Source organism: Columba livia, chromosome 17, assembly GCF_036013475.1.
Source record: "Columba livia isolate bColLiv1 breed racing homer chromosome 17, bColLiv1.pat.W.v2, whole genome shotgun sequence".
NCBI classification, from domain to species: domain Eukaryota; kingdom Metazoa; phylum Chordata; class Aves; order Columbiformes; family Columbidae; genus Columba; species Columba livia.
In genome coordinates, this window is record NC_088618.1 from 10,825,826 (window position 1) to 10,847,420 (window position 21,595).

General features: G+C 41.2%; 1 protein-coding gene across 10 annotated transcripts in view; it reads left to right on the forward strand.

Annotated features, from left to right (window-relative positions):
* The window catches only part of TAOK3 (TAO kinase 3), an 83,327-nt gene that overhangs the window by 18,224 nt on the left and 43,508 nt on the right, over window positions 1-21,595 (forward strand). For 6 of the 10 annotated variants that reach the window (XM_065033809.1, XM_065033816.1, XM_065033812.1 and 3 more), the window contains 2 exons: window positions 18,026-18,124; window positions 19,348-19,558. In XM_065033809.1, coding sequence (XP_064889881.1) covers window positions 19,439-19,558 — 120 coding nt within the window. In that variant the 5' untranslated portion in view covers window positions 18,026-18,124; window positions 19,348-19,438. Of the gene's footprint in view, window positions 1-18,025; window positions 18,125-19,288; window positions 19,559-21,595 lie in introns of all 10 variants that reach the window. The other 4 variants (XM_065033813.1, XM_065033815.1, XM_065033818.1 and 1 more) reach the window with 1 other exon arrangement.

Sequence of the window (21,595 nt, forward strand, 5' to 3'; positions counted from 1 at the left end):
CCACTTTTAAATTTCATTTTCATCCTGCTGTCACCAGGGAATGGCTCTAGTTTTAGTACTTAGTAGACTTTCCACTTTTTTTTTTAACACTCCATGGGTTAAAGTGGCTCCTGAGCCATATGCCACTCACAAGCAATTCAAGTACAAGTCCCTTGTCAGAAGTGGATCGTGTCCCTGGCAATGGGTCTGTGCTGCTGTGGAGCTTCTGTGCAGCTGCAGGACTTGGATCTAGGAGAAGCAAATCCACAGGTGCCCGTGGACTCACGACTGCAGCATTGCTGAGGGACATGTTACGGTGTAGCTTCACGTTCAGTGCAGCCTCATTAGCAGCACAAGGAGGATGGGGTTAAGGATGTCATGGAATTGTGCCCAGCTGGGATGTCCACGTGTCACTGGCATTTCTCTAACACCTGGGAATAGAAGAGATGAGGAGCTGCTGGGGCTGGAGATGATGGGGGTGCCTGCCCTGGAATGCAGCTCCCCCCGTTTTGCCATCTGAATAGGGAGAGTGGAGGAGGAGAAGACAGAGACCGTTTGAAAGAATATTTGAAGGGAGTGGCTCTCCTGCCAGCTGAATGTACAAGATACAGAGCTCTGGCTTGCAGAGTCTAAGAGTCGGTTCTTGTTCCAGCATTGTCCAAATAAAACCAGCCTGCTCCTTCAGAAGCTGATGTGCCTGTTTCATCCATTGTGGAGGTCTGGATTCCAGTGCAGGTAGATATGGGAGCACAAAGTGCTCCAGAAAAGCCCCAGAGTGTTAGTGGAGTGCTGTCATGTCCAGCCCCAATTTAAAATCCAGGACAGCCGTAAGGCTTGCCCTGTTCTGTGGCTAAGTGAGGGTTGGCTTGCTGGGAGTAAAATGTAAAGTGTTGGGAAGTAAATGTAAAGCTTCGGGAAGCAGCTGGGCTGTCAGGGTGCAGGGCTCTGGTGATGCCCTTGCCCAGCTCCTTTGTGTAGCATGAGCTGTAAGACCTGGAGACACGTGGCCACCTTACGCTTGGGGAATATTCCCTGAATTTTCTCCCTTGGTTGTCTGGGATGTGTGGTATTTGTCTTCCTGCTGTGTCTTATGAATGTAGGTTAATGTGGAGCTTGTTGGGTTAGGAAGGTTGCCCAGCCTTGTGCTGGTAGCTAGTATGGAGATGAACAGAATTCTGGCTGGGCTTTCGCAGTCACTGAGTCAGTGCAGTGTTGTTAGGAGGGCAGTTCTTTTACTCAGAAACACCAAGTGAGCAGTGTGTACCTTATCTTCTTGGGCACACAGTGAAATATCTAAGGAAGGATGGAATTACATTATTGCTTGACGTTTTCATGGGGAAAGAGCAAGTCCTTTAAGTGCTTTTCCTACTACCAGTCATACCGACTGATGCCTCCTCTGAATTGCAGAAATGCTTTTCCTGTAGTTAGGGCAGAGTTAGGAAGCACCAGCTCTCAGCGGAAAACTGCAGTGTTGCATTTGTAACGAGAAGCTAATTTTGCAGAGATAGACACAAGTGGCGGTTCCTGGGCCATTATTATGGTGGTAAGTGGAGCGGGGACAGGGCTCAGTCCCTGCAGTGCCGCGGAAAAGGGGAAGCCTGGAGTGAACCTCGCTGCTGCTTGTGCTTCCTGGGCAGGGCAGGACGAGGAGAAGGCAGTTCCTCTGCTCAGCTTCATGCATGTTTAATAGAGAGTTTGAGCGCAGGGCAGGTTTGCTTTGTAACCTCGTCAGGTTCTCTCTTATCCTCTCTGAAAGTTGGTTTCTGACCAAGGGAAAACATGGTTGCGTTTTTTTCAGCAGTTGTCTACATGCAGCATAATTTCAGATGGTTTGAAGCTTATGTGTTTGTGTTTGCAAGATAAATTCTGTGGGTATCCGTGGGGTTTTGGCTTTTGTTGGTTTTTGGTTTGTTTTCAAGTGTCAGGATGCTGAAATTTAGCTAGGTTAGGAATGTTCAGCTTTGTATGTTGTTTGTATGCAAACGGTGGTTTTTCTCCTATACTTTCACTTCCAAAAGTGTTGATTTTCAGTATTGTGAAGGGAAAATCACACAGCTGAATGGTTATTTGATACAAAAGGGCTGATCAGAAGAGTTCAGTGCAGCTTCTCCTGAAGGGTTTCCCTCCTTGGAGGCAACCGCTTTAAAATTGTAAGATATGTGTGTAAAATTCATGCTAGCTCTCATAATCCTTAAAAGGCCTTTGTTCTTGTCGTATTAGATTTAGTTATACATTTGCACTACATATAGATTAGTTAAGGAGACCCAGAAAGGAGTTTTTCCCCAGTCTTCGTGCCTAAAGTAGCCTCTTCTAATGGGAGGAGTGACTGGATGTTCCTGTACAGTTGTGACCCTGGTACCATTGACTTTCTGAAGTCCCCTGTGTAACTTTAGGAGTTTGAGCTGATGTGGTCATATAGTAAAATATTGAACTGTCATGAATTCATTAGTTGACGCTGGAATTTGTCATTCTCTCAGTTAGTGGTAATATAACCCCGGTCTGCAGGAAAACCGACTTCATTCATAGTGTCTCTGAAAGCCATGCTTAAAATTAACCAGAACAAAATAATGCGTCTTGCAAGCTAATCCTCAGTTGAGAAGCTGTCCCCGATTAAAACCATTCCTCGCTTAGACACTGTAGTGTGTAAAAGATATATTGCTAAATATATAAGTAAAAATAATAATTTTAAAATACAATCTTCTGGCAAAGGTACAGAATTAATAGTATTCTTTCATAGTTTTGCTACTGGTATCCCCTTCAGTTCATTATATGCCTTAGATGCCGAATCCATAAAATAGGGCTGTTAACATGTACACGAGGCACCAAGAGCTAAAATAGTCCCGGAGACTTTCAAAAACTGATAATTCCTTGATTTATTCATAAAGCAGGGAGCATAACTCTTGAAAATTTGATCAGATGCCAGTTCCTTCAGTAGCGACTCGATTCCGAAACCTTTTTATAGCTGCGCTAACGTCTCTGAAGACTGTTGGGCTTAATTAATGTTTAGGGCTCTTGAACAGAACATGTCATGAAAAGGGAAGCTCTGCTAAGGGAGCGCAGGGAGTCGGGCAGCAGCGTTGCTGCAGGGAATGGGAAGGGAAAGGAAGTACCAGCATTTGAGTTGAGTAAGCTTGTGTCTATTCTCTCACTTTAAAAATACACTGATTGTGGTTTTTTAGAGATTTACTGTTAGTTGGTGTGTTGAATTGACAGGCACGTGTGTAGAGTCCTTCACACGGACTTTCTTTTAAATATCTAAAGGCAATTGTAGTATTAAAAAATAGAATGGCCTTGTTAGAAGTATGTACCCCCCACAAAAATGTAGTTTATTTTCTGTGATGTGAGTATGGCTATGCCTTATAAAATGGTCATTAAAACATTCACAGTCAGGCAAAACATTTAAATTTCTCCCATCTGCAAAACAAAATAATGTTTGTATTTTCTCAAGAGTCAAGTGTGGGGACCATTTTTCTGGGAAAATGAGTGTCTTGTGCATAGACCTATTTGGATCCTAAAATAAGTATTTTCTCATGAACACTGACATTTTCCTGCACAGATGCCTTCGGTGCAATGCAGAACATTATCAAGCAGCAGGAAACATTTATCCCGTGGGCATGTTCAGTAAGGTCGCGTGATATTCTTTTCCAGTAGAAGATTATTTTCATGTATTGAAAATCTCCTTAACAAATGTATCCCAATAATACCTCAAACATCATTTTCTTGCTCCTCCTCCTCAACACATACTTCCCCAAATTTTGAATTATTAATGCAAAAATATTAAGTGGAAAATAAACTAATCACAAGATAGAAATGGTTGTATAGATGATTGTATAAATTTGCCTGGGCAAAAATGATTGGATTACTTTTGAAGAATTTATCTCAATATTGTGAAGGGTTTATTTTTATGGTTGTCTTAGATCCCTGTATCTTGCACAGATAGGTTTCTTAGAGGAAATTAAACTGAGTATCCATACTCAAACAAGCGAAGATCTGACTTTGTGAACAGAGAGGAGAATGAAATGTGGGAAAGCAAGTGTTTTACCCATCAGTCACGAAGGCAAAAATACTCTGGTCTGTCTGAATAGAAAGCAGCACTGGAATAGACTGACACAGATGATGGACTTTTTCTCATTGAAGCCCAAAGTTGCCCACAGGGGAAAATACTCTTGGCAAAGACGTTAGGAGTGAGGAACGCTTGACTGTGGCGGTTAAGCTTAGTTGTTTTTAGATGAAAAGCTCATTATTATTTAATCTCCATTCAGGCTCTTCTCTTTTTTTTTTGGCCTGGTTAAAAAGGGAACAAGTAGGGCATCAAGATCATATCAGTGAATGAACTTGAAATGTTTTATTCAGCAAAAAGACCATTTTGATTTCTGTTAGGAAAGTTTAATGGCTTAATTGCATGAGGTTTAAGATTATTTTATGATACTGAAATTCTACTACAATCTTTGAAGACTGCTTTGGTTCCTGTTGCTGCCAAGGCAAGGTTTGCAGAAAAATGTAGCAGAGGATTTTTTGAACAGAAAATGGGGAGTTCCTGTCAAAAATCAAGCTCTGTAGTGTAGACTTAATTTTAAGGATGCCCACCTATATCTGGTGGTCTTGCCTGTTTTTCCACCGCCCCCTCAAAGACAGCCTTGCTACAGCAGAGAACATGAACAAGCAATTGTATAACTAAGGCTGCGCAAAGTAATGTTAACTTGTAGCTATTCCAAATAAGCAAAGCTTTAAGTGATCAAGTGATGCCCAAACATCTGTCTGTTGAAATCCCTGGGCCTCAGGCAGCTGTTTTAATCCAGAACAAGGGTCGAGCTGGATCTGTTTGGTTTGTAAACATGGGGAACCTTGCAGTGTGTCTGTTCTTAGTGCTGGAATGGAGAATGAGGGTGTAACCATTTGCCAGTTGGGACCAGTAAATAAGGACTCGTCTTGAGCTGCAGCCTTGTAGGTGACGGGATCCCTGGAATGCTGGCTCGTGCGTTACGCTTTTGCTTGGTATTTTGATTAGTGTATTATCCATAGCAACCGAGCTTCAAATAATGACTCTTATTCCCAGAACATCCTTGGAATAAGTTTGAGAGCTCTAAGGAGCTTTAGAAAGTGTAACTGGAACTTGTCTGTTAGAAGAAAATAAATCAACAAAAGGAAAAAGTGACTTTTCCTTGAATACGTAAAAGTTGTTGCCCCAGGAATTTGCCACAGAAATAATGAAGACTCTTGATCTATTTGCTGTCTTCAGCTCTTATTCCATGTGAACATTATTAAACACAATGAAGTAACATATCAAATAGAACTATCATATTTGGCAAGGATAATTTCTTATTAGGGACAATAAATGTGGCTTAAACCAGTTTTCATTGCTAGTCAGGTTAACAGGAAGTTTGAAGTCAGTACAAGCAGGTGTATTTTTTGAGGAAAGAAAAGGATGAACCGAGGAGATGCTATAAGGAGTAAACATGCTGGATTGCAGTGGGAACCTGGCAGGGATTTATTGTCAGACTCTGGGTCAAGAAAAGAGAACTCTGAAGTAAATCTATAGGGAAGTGGTTCTGGGTGCTATAGGAGCCGGGGGACTGAGTGGGGTGTGATGGACTTGGATCTTATTGTCTTGAACTTGGATCTTCTCGGAGATGGGAGCCAAAGGCCATTGAATGGGGAAAAATTAAGTGACCTACTGCAGTTGTCTGAGCTTTGAGTTCTGAGCCTTGCATTTAGTATTCCAAGTCAGTGAATTCATAATTGAGAAGGTTTTGTTTCTATATTCCATACAGAAACACATGATATTTTTAGATCAGTTTATCTGAATTAGCTGTTTGTAATTTTAAGCTGAAACTTGTTACCTTTTGGCTGCGTTCCTGGTGCTGCCTCTTCGCAGAGGGCAGAAGAAAGGACAGCCCTGACATGTGCTCTTTATCCCATTTTGTTTAATGCACCGTTACCCCTTCTATTTGTCCCTTGTGTAAGCTGACTTTATTTTCAGTTTGCCTTCATGTTGACGCCTTCCCCCACATCTAATGCTTTTATTTCTTCTGCATTTTTCATATATCTGATGAGAGTTATCGTGTTTGAGTAATATGGTATCTTTGATCCTGTAATTTCTATAGTGACACTAGTACTTTTGGCATGGCGTTCTCTCATCGTATTTCTGCATCTCAACACTCCATTTGCCTTTTTGCCTGTCTCTGCACACTGAACAGATGTTTTCAGAGAGCTCTCTACAGCAACCCTCGGGTCTTTTTCCTGTGTGGTTACAATTAATTTAAAATTCAGCAGTGTGTGCAAGTAGCTGAAAATATTATTACTACTGTATGCTACCCTACTTTTGTAACGAATGCATTTCATCAGCCACTAATCTGCTTCTGACTTCACTCAAGGTGGACGTGGCTGTGCTTGTTTTTAACATAGTGATTTCATCACCTCTGCTCTGAATGAATGTTATCTATGAGATAAGTGGCTGAAACCTATTTGGTGGTGTTCAATTTAATATTTACAAATCTATGTCATTACTTGAGATGCCTTCTCAAAAATAGCAAACAGCTAAAGGGCTGTCTTGGTGATGATTCAAAATAGTAAATTATCGATAGAGCAAAAATAAAACTCAATCATGTTTAACAACGGTCTATTCCTATGCAGTATTTACCACTATGCCTGGATTTTGTTGCTTCTCAGTAATTGAACACACACATTCCAACATCAGCTGCCAGTTCCTTGGCTGCTGCTCATAGAGAAATAGAGTTATTTCTAAATTATTCTTTAGGCTATGGTGGTTTTGCATTTTCTGCGATATCCTTTTTGCTATATTTTCTTGGTTTAGTGATATCTCTGATCTGAATTTCTCTTGTCCCTTGCTGCCCCCAAATGCCATGGCAGTGTCCACCTCTGCCACCTACAGAAGACACCTGGACCGAGAGCCCCTTTGTCCCTGCAGCCACCCTCCCAAATTCTGTCACCTTTTCTATTTTTACACATATGCAATAATCTGGTGTGATTTAGGTACTTTGCACAGAAGCTGGGCCAGTAGCTAATAAGTTTGACCCTCCCCTCATATTAGCTTTCTTTCATTGATTGTAAGTCTTGACATGTTTTGATCAGGTAGCCCAGTGACCAGAGTCTTTGATTGAAGCTTTGCTAAGAATTTTTGTTACCAATATCCACAGTGTATTTTGCAGCATCAGTTTGTCATTATTGGAAATTACAGCAGACAGAAGTGCACTCCATGTTTTTGCTAAAAGCTTTTCTATTTGGTTGGAAGAGGACTGCTTCTCGCCTATCTATTATGTTCACAGCACAGCATATTGCACGACTAAAGTATCTCATAAAATACTCTGTTGCCATGGTGATCTACCTTCCCCTTTTCCTAAAAGGACCCACTAGGTCCTGAGAGACCAAATCTACTTTCTTTGCCTGTGAGAAGACTAGTCCCACCCTGTATTTTACCCTGGTTTCTCTCTTGTTTTCTTGAGGACATCAAGTAGGTTTTGTGTACTGATAATTTTTTTCTCTCCGGGTTTAACATTCTGAAATATTAAACTTTAGTACTTTAAAACTCATCTGAGGATATGCCTGTACATAAGGACACGGCGCTGGAACTTGCATTTTGAATTTCAAGTGGAAAAATGAAATTTAAGCCTAAATTATTTAAAATTAAATTTAATGTCAGTTAAAACTGTATGGTGATTCTTCAGTTCTAATTCAAAAAGAGAAAAAAAAAATTAAGAGAAACCCCAAATCACTGTGGGTTTTCTTTGTCTTGACAACCTGCTCACTGAGTTGGGGAATGCAGGATTTCTGACTTCAGTGTTATCTTTGAGATAATTTAAAAATGGAATGTATGTTTTTCCTGTGTTGAACTACATTCAGAAAAGAGCTGATGGAGGTGCCAGGAGAGATATGAAAATGAATTTGCGGCCCTAATATAAATGTCCCTCCAAGTGTGTTAGTAATACTTGTGCCCCAGCTCTCTATAATTGCCCAAACCAAGGTGTAAGATAACTGCAGTATCTGCACTTTTCCTTAAGTGAACTTGTGAGAAGATGGAAGAAACAAGTGCCTGGATATTTGTTCCTAAAATAGAAAAAGCTACGAAAAAGCCCCTGGAGAGCTGAACAGCCACGGAACAAACTTAGCAGAGGAAAATCCGTCCAGCAGTAGCGCAGAGAGGTACCCGGGGTTTAGCTGGTGGTGCTGGTTCAGCCCCCAGTGCCGCAGGAGGACGCAGGCATGGCGCAGGAAGAGGAGGCAACACCTGATAAAATATTGTATTTTTCAGTTTCTATAACCAAGCGTCATTACTTTTATTGCTTAGTGATTAGTTTGTAACCCTGTGTGGTAGGAGAGGACTTCGGTAAGCAGTAAAGCTTTTTATTTTGTGCGCAGTCCTTTCCCAAGAGGTCAGTGCAGTGCAAACCCCATTAGAGAGTATCTGAGAGAGCGTTTGCAGGATGAAGTAGTTTCTTGAGCAGCATTCGCCTGACTTGGAGAGTACTCAGCGATGGGGAAATCACTGCTGCTTGTAGTGTTGAGGAACTAATACCTTGGAAAGGCCGCATATATTTATAAATTTCATACACTTACTTGCCTTTATGCAGATCTTTAGAAGATCTTGGATTATTTATTTTATGAATGTTCAGTTGGCCAGAAAACCAACTTCCTATGTCAATGCATGTGATAGGTAAATCAGCAAAAAGATGATTTTAAAATGCAGCAGGTGACTATCCAGTGAGGTTGCCACCCCAGCTCTTTCTAATTTGGAAACCTCTGTTTTAGTCATAGTTGCGGTATTCTTTGGGTGACCTTGAACAGGTTTTGTTTCTCAGTTTATCAGCTTCTTTGTAAAGTGTGGACAGTGCTGGCCTGAAAACCTCTGAGGGACAAAGTACACGGACACTCTGAGAGGGTTCCGGGTAACGACAGAAAAAAGAAAACACCCTTTCCATGTGGTTTTCCCTGATGTCTCCTGTCCTGTGGGTCCTTATCCCTGCCTTGGGATCGGAGTAACCGCTGCCTTCAGTGCGGCTGCCCGGGAAATTATTGTGTAAAATGCCTCTGGTTGTAAAACAGGCTGTTGGACCACGTTATCAGTGCGCTGTGCAGGGCCGCATGCTCTCGTGGTGCGTGGTGGTGTTTATGGGTGGTTTGCTGGATTGTGCCACATTAAAATGTGTGTGGTACTTCCGTGATTCTGTGATAGCTGCTACGTGTAAATAATTCCTCTGATTGTCATAAGGATGTTAAAATGATCCTGAAGAAGAGGTTTCCATAAGAGGGCCATCTCAGAAGCACATATGATGGCTGATAGAGCAAACCTTCAGTTCTTTCTGGGTGTTGAATAAAAGCAGCACACTATCTTCTTTTCTTTCCAGATTTTCAGCCAGCCCATGCTCTTTTTATAGAGGATAAACACTCTCTTCTTGCTCAGGATAATTAGATTATAATAATGGAGTTTTGAGCATTAGACAGCCATACTTCACTTCTGAGTGTGTCTTATTGCTACTGATAAAATTAAAAAAAAATCCATATGCTAGAAAAGAATAAACTTAGAAAGCCAGTGGGTAAATTGTGTGATATTAGTGACTGATTCTGTCTTGGCTGGTGCATGCTGGGTTGTCTTCTATTAGTAATAGTATCCCAAATTATATTGAATTTTTGTGGATTTTTCAAAATAAGCTTTTTCATGTTTAATCCTGAATCAGATTTTGAGCATCTAAATGAAACAGATGTAGCTATTTTTAATGATATGAGCATGGAAAATATTCCTGTGCTATATGTTAATGGTTGCAGTCATGCCTGTAAATAGGTCAGGAAGAGAGCTGGATGTGTTGGGTCAGAGTCACTGGGGGCAGACCGAGCCCGAATGATAAGCCCGAGGAGTCAAAGGGCTGTTTCCTAAAGTGTTATCTGTGCCTGGCACAGAGGAGGCGGGAAGGAAGGAAGGGGATCTATAAAAGGAGAAGCGTGTGGTGGGGAGAGATTCATGGGGCAGAGAAAGGGGGAGCAACGGGGACGTGTGACCCAGGCAGGACGGGACATCTTGGGGCAAATACCTTGGGATGCTTTGGTTTTTTTTGTTCTGAACGAGTGGCAGCACCAGATCAGGATTCAGAAACCTTTCTCTCTAAATCTTATCACTGGAGGGGACAACTACTTATGCTGCTCTCTCCAGAAATTCAGAGGTTGGGGGGTATTATTACTGATAAGCTTGTAATGAAGATCTGGATTCTTCTTGGAATCATGAAGAACTTCACACTTGTCTCATCAAATAAAGGGGGAAAAAAAAATATCACAAATTGTTTTGTTGTGGAAGGTACGGTGGCCCTCTATGACCAGAGAATGTCTTTCTTTTCCCAACCCAAGAGTGCGGTCTCCATCTGTTTTCTTACTTTTTGTACTTTTTGTTGTACTGCATTGCTCTTTTTGGCCAGTTTTACTGGGGTATAGCTTCCAGAAAATAAGTATCTGAGTTACACTTTCTCACAAAAGAAGAATAAACAGTTTTTAAAATAGAAACATACTTTTTCAAAGTCAGCTAGTGTTATGACAAAAGCTACGTAGCTCCACTAGCACACTGTTGCATTCAAGGATCTCATTGTCTTTTTGCCCCAGATATCACAGGCTTTAAATATGCAAATACATACACATCCCTCCACTAAAACACACCTTTTCCTTGGGTAGCACCAAGTTACTGTTCAGTGGCATAATTATACAGTTAAATCTAACTGTCCTCTGCAGTTTGCAGCTCACTCTAAGGGGCAAATCAAAGCCATGCCATCTAAGCTAACAAAATGAAAACTGATTTTAAAACTCATAGAGATTTTAGTGATCAGAGTTAATATAACAGTTGCTTCTTACATTTCTGAAAAGCTGAGCTTGAAATGTAGATGGGGATATGTTTGCAGCCTCGTTGTATATTTACTGTTGAAATGACGTGGTGACAGGGAGATGTGTCTGGTGTCCGTGATTCAGGGCCAGTGGTGTCAGTGCTGCAGTTTGGAATTGAAATGCGGGTGAATAGGAGCAGGTCAGCTCTGCAGGCTTGTGGGAATAGGTTTATCTGCTTGCTGGGGTTTTTTGTTTGATTAGGTGATGGTCAAAATACAAACTCTTCAAAAAGATCTAAAAATAGCTTTAAACCACAAAATGGATACAGCTCTTTGGAAGCCATTATGTTAATAGGTAGGAAACTCTGAGTGTGCTGGTGTCTCTTCAGGCTTTCAGAAACAAATTCGATGACTTACTTTTGCCTCTGACTAGCACACAACAGAATACTCATGAATTTATAATTGTCTAAAGTTCACTGTCTTTTAAGCAACATCATTAATGAGGAGCATGATAAAAATGCTGCAGAAAAAATGCGATGAAAATAGGGAGGCAATTTCCTCACTTTCATGACCCATATGTGATGTTTTAGATATGGTTTGATGAGAAGATCTGATGAAATTTATATTTCTCCGTAGGATGCTATTTGAGCTTATGTACATTTAGTTTTAAAATGATTCATGTGTCTTCCCGCCCTTCCAGATGTACTGTTGAATTATTTCAAGGGTGCCGTGGTGAAATACCATGAAATGCTCAGAGCAAGAAGACTTTTATAATTCACTCTAGATTTTATGATAAAATACAGGTTCCTGTTGGAGAAACATAATAGTGTTAATGACCCTTAAAATGAGGGCATAAATATTTTCATTGCATCTTTCTAAATTTAACTGGAAAATTACTGGGCAGCATCACCCCATGTCTCTTGCTGCGAAGTTTTGCTTTTTCATTGCACACCTATGGTGAAAAAGGATGCTGTTGGACCTTTTAAATAAAGCCCAAACTTTTCATTTGGTTATAGGGGTTTTTTCCTTTATTTTTAATTTCTCATAGATTTTAAAGGGTTGGTTTTTGGTTTTTTTTTCAAATATTCTACCTCATGATCTTAGGTAACCACAATTATACATATTTAGCAAAACAGACTGTAAAGAACTTGACTCTTGCCTGAGAGAGACAATTGTCCAGGTACTAAGAAACTCTGTTGTACCTTTTATTCCAGTTAGTTCTTAAAACGCCACTTGAGACAAGACCTGGGAGATAGCAGCTCTGTTTGCTATGTTTGATGACTCTCCCAGTTGGGCTGATCACCTGAGTTTAACTCAGTCACAGTTTCCTCGCAATTATGTCATTAAAATGTCATGTGATTTTTTTTTTTGACAGCCGCAAAAGTTTCAAAACACTGAAACATGTGCACCGTATGTCTTTTAAAGTAAGGTGCTGAATTTTGAGCTGTGTGGGGAAAGGCTGCCTGATATTAACTTCATTGTTACAGATGTTCCTAAGTCTCTCAAAGAGACATTGGGATTATCCCAGAGTATCTCCACAGCACAAAGCGGAGTAATGTTATGCTAATCCTCTATATTTCTTAAAAGTAATTTTTACCTTGTATATCATGCTTTTCCTGAAGATGTTCATAAACAAGAATATAAATCAAACCTTTTTTTGCTGGATTATAGTTCCTATCTGGCCTTGGGTCAGCATAGATCGGTGCAGTAGGTGCCACTCGGTCCTCCCTTCAGTGCCTCATCATCATTCTGCAATGACTGAAACTTCATACGTCAGCCATAAGATCTTGGAAGGCAAGGAGAAAGACAACGTATAAATGTTTCTTGATGCATTTGCATTCTGTCATGTCTTATAATATCCCCAAACCAGTAGCTGGTGTGTCTTTGCCAGGGGCACTTCCAGTGAACGTGGCTGGCGCTGTGTCCTCTGGAAGGCCGCGTGTCTCTTGGCTTCATACTTGGTGAAATGTTCCCTACAACTAAAACTAATTGCTTGTTTCTTGACCTTAAGCCCATCGGTTTATGTTTTAATGTTTTGAAAATAAGTTTGTCTTATCTGTGGCATATAAATACTAGTTATAGAGGAGTTGCAAATGGAACAATGTTTCCTTAAAACTACTGCTCTTAATCGGGGAGAAGAAGTTGCTTTGATGAAAGCATGTCTCTGCAACGAGACCTGAAAGTTATTGGTTTAATTTCATATCCCAGGGGCACTGTGCGGTGATCAGCTTAGGAAAGTTCTGATTCAGAGGGGTTTGTTAGTGTGAGTAATCTCGTTAACTCGATGCCCCAACGCCCAGGTAGCGCTGGAGGATGCTGAGTCAAGGCGTGTGTGTTGGGATGACGTCTGGAGTGGATCAGGGAGCAGAATCCTTGGCAAAGAAAACTTCCTGCAGTTCTTTTTAGAAGCTGTAGGTAGTGAAGAGCTGTGATTGCATCCAAATATTCACAAATGTTAATAGAAATGGTGTGTGTGATTGTGTGAATGTTCTGGGAAGTTATTTCTTTGAAAAGCAGAGCAAAAAAAGGGGTGTTTGAGGAACTGGTGAGTCCCAGCTACTGACTATCACTGAGCACCTTTTGTGCTTATGTTCTGGTTACACTGTCAGCAAACTAGCTGGTAGCTTGAATTGATACACCAGATATGTGTGTCGGACTGTTTTAAGCATTAAAATAAACTAAGTGCTAATACGCTAGGAAAAAACACACATGTTGCCTGCAGTTACATAGTGTTAGCTGGAAAAGTAATTCTTAACAATCAAAGAAATGACAGTGAAAAACTTCAACTATGGAGGTTCAGGAGTCTTTCTCAAAAAGTCAAAGTACCTGCTGCTGCAAAGTAATGAATGGGCTGTTTGTCCTGGATCGTGGTCTGCATAGGAGGGAATCTGCTGTAAAGGCACTGAAGCGTTTGTGTATGGCTTGCTAGCTAAACACATGTAGCCATTAAAGGGAAGGAAAAAAGCTCCTACATCTTAAAACCAAACCAAAACCAAAAAAAATCAAACAAAACAATATAAGTTTATGTACGAGGACTGCAGTGGAAGGTGCGCATGTGCCCGCTTGGAGCTCAAAAGGCTTCTTACTGAAGATGGTTTTTATCAGCTGAATTTATCTGATAACTTCCTTTGAAATCTTGTCTTCCAGATTTTTTTGAGATTCTGTAGAGACTGAAGTGAAGAAAGGCGACTCTTGGAAAAAGAATTCTGGTATAAAATGATTCCCCCCAAAATATTAATCTAAAAATGAACGTATGAGCCATGTCCCGTTGCTCCTCCTCTGAGTGGAATCTGCTGCTGTTCCACCCTGTTTCCTGTAGTTTGTTTTTCTGCTTGGAGTGGAAAACTTTGTCCATCTTTTGGGAAGTACCGCGGTGTAGTTAAGAACTAAAATTAATTTTATATATTCCTGTACACATTTGAAAGGGAATATAGTGTTGTGAGACACAGTTCAGACTGTGTTTTACAAGCTGCACGCTTGCACTTTATTGGAGCATTGAAATTTTGATGCTCGTAGGGTGTGGAAACGGTGCGTCGGGTGTGGAATGTGCTGTGAGCCAGGGATGCTGGGCCGGTTGTTTAGAGAACTCCACAAAGAAAAAAGTCAATATCTTAACTCTTCAATACCACGCTCTCTGAAGACACCCTGTGAGCAGCTACAGACCTGGAGTTCTCAAGTATAACTGTCTTCTTATACATGGGTGTAGTTTTAGCTCAGTAAATATTTGGAAATGTGGGTAGTTTAGCTTTTCTTCAAGTCACTTCCAGTTATGTTTTGTTGTTTCCTTTATATTCAGGTCAAGGTCTTTTCTGTTGTTATTAATATAGCACCTGGAGGTCAGAGTTGGTAGCAAGAGAATTTTTGTGCGAACATATATAGCAAAAGCAGCAATGTCAGCTTTTCAAATGTGAGGGTTGCTTGTGATTGAGGAAACTTGCTTTTCTTTAAACTGTTGGGAGGAAAAAACCCACTTGTTTGCTATAGCAGTGAGACTTGTTAGAGCATTATCCAGGGTCTGCTCTCTGCACAGGCTGCAGGATGTGTCACTAGTTTATCGTTCCTCCTGTTCCCATATTCTCTATAGCACCATTTTCTGATGAAACTCCACGCTGAGAACTGCTGTCATCTCACCCCAGCCACTAAAAGCACCGGGTTATTGTGCTGTTTAGTGTAAGCAAGAAGCAGAGAATCCTTGAAACACTACGGCAGTGGGCAGAACTACAGCAGTAACAACTCACTATATCGAGAGGGGCTCACGTTGGGGGGTTTGTGTTCCTGAGTTGTGGAGTTTGAAGGGTGGGAGAGGTGGGGAGTAGCACAGCAAACTGCTTTTCAGCAAATTGCTTGATTGGTTTGAGCTCAGGATCATCCTGCACTTGTCGTTTTCAGGGCAGTTCTTCAGCATTTCACTGGCTTTGGGCACTTCAGTGCTTGGCAGGTCACAGGCTGCCAGGTGCATTCCCCATAAAGAACTGCATTTTAAAATAACTACTGGGTTTGCTTTCTTCTGCTTGTGACATTACTGGGAAGCAGACATTGCCATATAGATACGTCCAGCGTAACACTGGTTTCCCACTTGTACGTAGAATAGTTGTAGGCCTTTAAAAATCACCAATTTTCTTTCTGGGTTTCATACTATGTTCTGTAATTTTCATTAGAGATTTTTTTTCTTAGAGAATCCCTCAAATATTTTTCTTAGTAGTATTTCTGATGCTGAATTTACTCTCAAGAATTTGCTATATCTTTCTAGCACTTTACAGAATTTCAGAAACGGGGCACAAGCAGTTTGTCCTCCAAGGAAGGGATTTTCATTAGTAACTGTTGATTGAGAGTTTTAATTTCCATGTGGACAGTTTTGAAGGATCTCCAAGTGGCCCTTTTTGGAACAAAATGCTGGTCTCACAGACTCTGAAAATCTTGAGTAACTTGTCATTTCTCTAAGTCACCACCGGTGTGATTAATGCTGGTTTCATTTGAGGTCTTCAGAACACGCGGAGTCCCAAATGCTGCTCTAGCTGTGATTTTTTGAAGGATGAGGAGTAGAAATCGGGCTGCTAGTAGAAATTGTTTCTTCATGTGTTAATGGAGTGGTTTGGTAACTGCAATAACTTGCTTAAATTGGGATTGTATGGAGCAGTCAGTGATCATGTTCAGATCAACAGGACTCGAATTATTCTGGATACGCTTTCCATCCTAAGGTTTTCTGATGATCATTACTGGAAAGTAATAGTCCCCCTGAAAAGATTTACTTATCGTACAGTCTCACTACACATCTGACTTAATTGGGGAATGACATTATTACTTAGAGCTTAACTTTTAAGTATTGACATTTAGTTTCCCATTTTAAATACTAATTTATCCTTGCATATTGGAGTTGCACAGACTTTGTTTATGGCAGAGAAGTTCATTTGACTAGAGATGGATAAATTGTTTTCTTCATTGGTTTGTTTTTATTGTTCTAAAGCCAAATGGATTTTTCACTTGGCTGAAGAATGCCAGACCTGAAATACTGCATTCTTTGCCCCTGTCTGCAGGCATGTAGTGAATATAGCACCTCTGGGCGAGGCCAATCAGCTGAGAATGAATAATCATTTCATTCATCTGGCTTTGTCATTTATTTATACTTGATTTTTTTTTTTTAACTAAACATTGCAGAACCTTTTTCTGGAGCTCTTCAAGTAGCTTGTTAACGGCTCAACAGTATTGCGATGTGTTGAAAACAGACAAAAATACAATTTTTTTGGTAATGTTAGCTACTACCAGGAAGATTTCTGCTCATATATTTTTTTCCTAATAAATGAGAAGGTGAGTTATCTTCTTTCTCATTAAGCCAGGTGTATAATAAATCAGATTTGGGCAATAAAACTATCGTAGTGTGCTTTACTTGGAAGCGTTTCTACTGTGGATGCAGTTCTGCGATAACCTCTTCCATGAGGACAAGCTAATGCTGAGCTCTGGGGGTGTGTGACCCCACGGAGGGGACGGCTCTGGCTGTTCAGGGTGTGTGTCCCCACGGAGGGGACGGCTCTGGCTGTTGGGGGTGTGTGTCCCCACGGAGGGGACGGCTCTGGCTGTTCGGGGGGTGTGTCCCCACAGAGGGGACGGCTCTGGCTGTTCGGGGGGTGTGTCCCCACAGAGGGGACGGCTCTGGCTGTTCGGGGTGTGTGTCCCCACGGAGGGGACGGCTCTGGCTGTTCGGGGTGTGTGTCCCCACGGAGGGGACGGCTCTGGCTGTTGGGGGTGTGTGTCCCCACGGAGGGGACGGCTCTGGCTGTTCAGGGTATTGATGCAGGCAGCTGCATCCCTGGCTCTGAGCAATCTACACCTGATTTCAGCTGATCAGGCTGAGTGCTTGCCCTCCTTTTTCATCCTTCCATTGCTCATTCTCTCCCCTGTGGAATCCAGCAGTGTTTGACTTATTCATACCTAGGACTTTCAAGTCTTGTGTGGCATCAGGTACAACAGACGGAGCTAAATAATAGACTCAGCATTGGGAGCTTTGTCCTTTTCATAGACAATCTGAAAAAGGTAGTCTGAGTGCAAGCTTCCATGTTTTTCCTATCCTGGCAAGCTTAAGAGTCTTTATAAAAGTCGAAGAATTTGGCATTTAAGCTGTTTTCCTGGTTTCCTATCTTAGAATGATAGGGTCTCTTTAGCTTGGAGAAGAGGAGACTGAGGGGTGACCTCATTAATGTCTATAAATTTGTAAAGGGTGTCAGGAGGATGGAGCCAGGCTCTTCTCAGTGACAACCAGTGATAGGACAAGGGGCAATGGGTACAAACTGAAACACAAGCGGTTCCACTTAAATTTGAGAAGAAACTTGTTCCCGGTGCGGGTGTCAGAGCCTGGCCCAGGCTGCCCAGGGGGGTTGTGGAGTCTCCTTCTGTGCAGACATTCCAACCCGCCTGGACACCTTCCTGTGTAACCTCATCTGGGTGTTCCTGCTCCACGGGGGGATTGCACTGGATGAGCTTTCCAGGGCCCTTCCAACCCCTGACATGCTGGGATTCTGTGATAACAAGCCCAAGGGCTGTAGGACAAAGGAAGGGGAATATCTTCATCTAAAGAGACACCATTAGCACTTACAGCCAGCTCACTTTTTAACTGCATTTTCAAGTGATGCCTTGATAAGTCCGTGGTCTTTTCTAAATGTAGTGTTTTTGTTTTAGAATAAGGTATAAAACTTAGAATACTTATTCTAAATACTCTTATTTCTTTTCCTTTGCAGAATAAGAGAGTGCATAGAGTCTGGGAGGACAAGAGCACAGGACGATGCTGCTGAAAGGAATCTGAGCCACAGAGCATGCTTTGTGCCACAGCTACCCAGGTACATTTTGTGCATCTCTGACGAACCACAGTTTGTGCATTTTGCTCCACGACATACCATCCTGAGCCAAGGTGCTGTCTCAGCACCAGACCAAAGTTGTGCTCTGCTTTCATCGTTCCATCTGGATTGCTCTCGCAGTCTGAAACCTTCTGAAGCATTTTATGTGTGGGTTTTGGTTTTTTTTACCCGATTGTGAAATTTCAGCTGGTCTCTCTTTAAATGTTACACTGGTTTATGTCATGAGGTAGGCTGGACATTTTAGTGTATGTTTTCAGAAATCTTTTTCTTTCATGCGTAGAGAAGATGTGGTCTCAATAGATGAGGTGCTGAACTATGTATCTGGAAGTAGTTTTGAGCCTTACTCCAGACTGTTGTTGAAAACTGCTCCAGTTGAGTCACCTGCAGATCGTCTGCTGGGTTTCGGAAATCAAAAGCAGTGGGGTCGAGGTATCTGTCATTGCTTTGCACACCAGTGGCTAAGGAACCACTGCAGATTTTTCAGGATGTTTTGATAGGAAATGGGAAACTTTCAAATGTTTCTCTCACCTTTTTTTTTTAAATAAATACAGTTTTGGAGATGAATACTGGAAATCTTCATTTAAATACAGCTTTGTGCTGACTAGTTATAGGCCTATGCTAAAGAAAGATGTAAGGAGGTAAAGATCTGTCTTACACGATGGAGTCTTAGGAGCTTTCCAAAGCAATTCTGTGACCTGGGAGCCATCACAATCCAGTAGCACTAGCTGTCTTAGCATTGACTCAATAAATAAATAAAAATCATATGACAGTGAAGTGGTTTTGTGGAATAAAAGCTAACTTTGCTACCAGCTGGCAAGTGGGAGTAGAGAAACAAAGCAAACAAACAGCAGAGAAAAGTAGGAGGAACAATGGTGATGGTCTCAAAAGTGACACATTAGGAGACCAGCATGAGGAATAACAAACTTGTATCACAGGATGTTTTGCATAGCAACAGGACTCGTGTCTTCAAGTGGACTTTAGTGTAACTGCAGCACTTGCTTCCTGTATGAGATAAAGAGCTGTTGTACTCTGAATGCATTTTAATCTCTATATCTAAATTGGACTAATAATTAAAGAGAATTAGCTGAAGGAAACGATATTACAGTCTATTGCTCCTGAGAGCGTTTCCTCTTATTTTGTTGTCAGAGAAGCGAGAACAGAAACGTGTGTAATGGAAACAGATTAAAGATGAACCTTTTCACCAGGTGCTGAATGCTATCTACAAACTACTTTGTCGATGAAGGAAGAAACTGATTGGAAATTGAAAGCACGAACTGGTTCATAATAGTGTTCAACATGCGCAAAGGGGTGCCAAAGGACCCGGAAATAGCTGACCTGTTCTACAAAGATGATCCTGAAGAAATATTTGTGGGTTTGCATGAAATTGGACATGGAAGCTTTGGAGCAGTTTACTTCGTAAGTAGAATTCCTTACCTCCTTTTTGGAAAACGGAACCATTTTACCTTACATTTTGAAGATTTTCACTGTTTGTAAAAGCGAGTGTTCTCAGTGCTTTGTGTGCTTTCTCATAACACATCTCAAAAATAAGTGTTTCCAGAGCTCTTTACTGTTAGATCTTTATTTATAGGAGCAGTTTGCTATAGTCTCAATGGTGCACCCAACCATTCAGGTTAAGTACATGGTATCTTCTTCTGTGATGCCGAAAGTTGAATTTAAGCAGTTGGAAATTAATTTGCCAAACAGGAATTTCAGGATACTCTGCTTGGTGCTCATATGCTTGTAAATCATTGCAAATTAATAGATCTAGTGACTTAATGATTCAAAATGCATTTGGAGTTAAAAGCTACTTTGTTAATGAACTGCTATTGTGGCTGCTTGGGTAAAAATGCTGTGGAAATTGCATCAGATTATATTCAGGCTTTTGAGTGATTTCTCTGCTGCTCTGATAATTTAGGAGTTAAGAGGTATCTTTAAAATATCAGTTTGTTTTGCCATCACCCTTGTCACCATGTGGGGGTTGGAATAGATGACCTTTAAAGGTCCCTTCCAACCTAAACTATTCTATGATTCTATGTTCATCTCGTAACATACTATCTTCAGTACCAAATACTTGCGAGGGCGACGAATCATGGACCCCACACAATCCAATATGAATTCAAGTGAAGCCGTTTATTACTTGTTATAACTCTCCTTAAATATCTTTTTGACCTGTCCACGCGCTGTCCATGCATCAGAAGGCTACTTGTAATTGGTCAATAGCTGCTGTTCACGCGCCGCAAACTAATAGGTGATTGTATTATACAATTCTTACATAAGCTCTAATATTATACAAAATGTATCTATATTATAGCTGACTTGCTGATTCTTTTCTTCACTAGACAGTCTTTCTTTTGTTTTACCCAAGGTTGTATAAAGTCACGTAAGACACGTAGGCTGCTCGACTCTTGCTCTCTTGCTGAATACATAGGCCTCAGAGGCCTGTTCAGTTCAATTCCATACAATGTCCATTAACTTCAAGAAAATCACTCAAATGTCCCACAAATACTTACATGGCAAAAGCAAAGAGAAAGTCTGGAGAGGAATGAGAATTGAAGCTGGAAGGGTGTATTGCATTAATGCAGTCAAGATAATTTAATCTGGAAAGTGAGAATAATAGTGCTTTTACATTTAGTATCAAACAAAGCCAAATCCAAAATACTGGATTTGGAAATAATTATAATCCAGTTGCTATCATTGAAACTAAAATAGAATTCAGTATGACAAAAAAAAGACGGATTAAAGCTGCTTGGTAGCGTGGCCTGCTGCTCCAGAAGATCACGGTCACTAGAACTGAGATTTCTGAACATTGGACATTGAAGTATTTAGATAAGTACCCTTACACCTGTAGCTCTGGATGCTGGCAGTAGCTAAAATTATTTGCAAGCACTTCAATTCACTGTTTAAAGTTGTGTAAAGTGATAGGGGTGTTTGTGGGATTGTTGTTAGGACAGGAGAGGTACCTGGTATTTTGTGTCAGATAAGCAGTGCGTGTCTGTTTTGAGGGATAACGACATAATTCCTCAGTGTATGTTATGGTAGTAATGCAATAGGGAGGTTTCTGCCATGGGGATTGTCAGCAGTGGCACTGACACTTTGAGATGTTGGAGCAACAGGTCAGTGAGGGTATAATGTTAAATGTACTACACGTGTAAGAGGATGAGACTGTACAACTCAGGATACGTGTTGATCCACTCCAGAAAAGGAGCAAGTGTTTTTTTGGGGTGGGAGTAGCGAGATCCTAGCCAGTGGTTTTCAAGACCAAAGGGAAAGGATGCATGGTGTGCTTTAGGGTAAAGTTGAAGTGGTGAAGGTGCCACCTTTATCTCTCAGCTCTGGTGCTCAGAATTTCCTCACGCTTCAGGGGAAGAGCATGAGGAGTGTCAGAGGTCTCGCCCACCAAGCAGGCTTACAGCTGAAATGTCACCATGCTTGGGTAAAAGACTCCTGATCCCC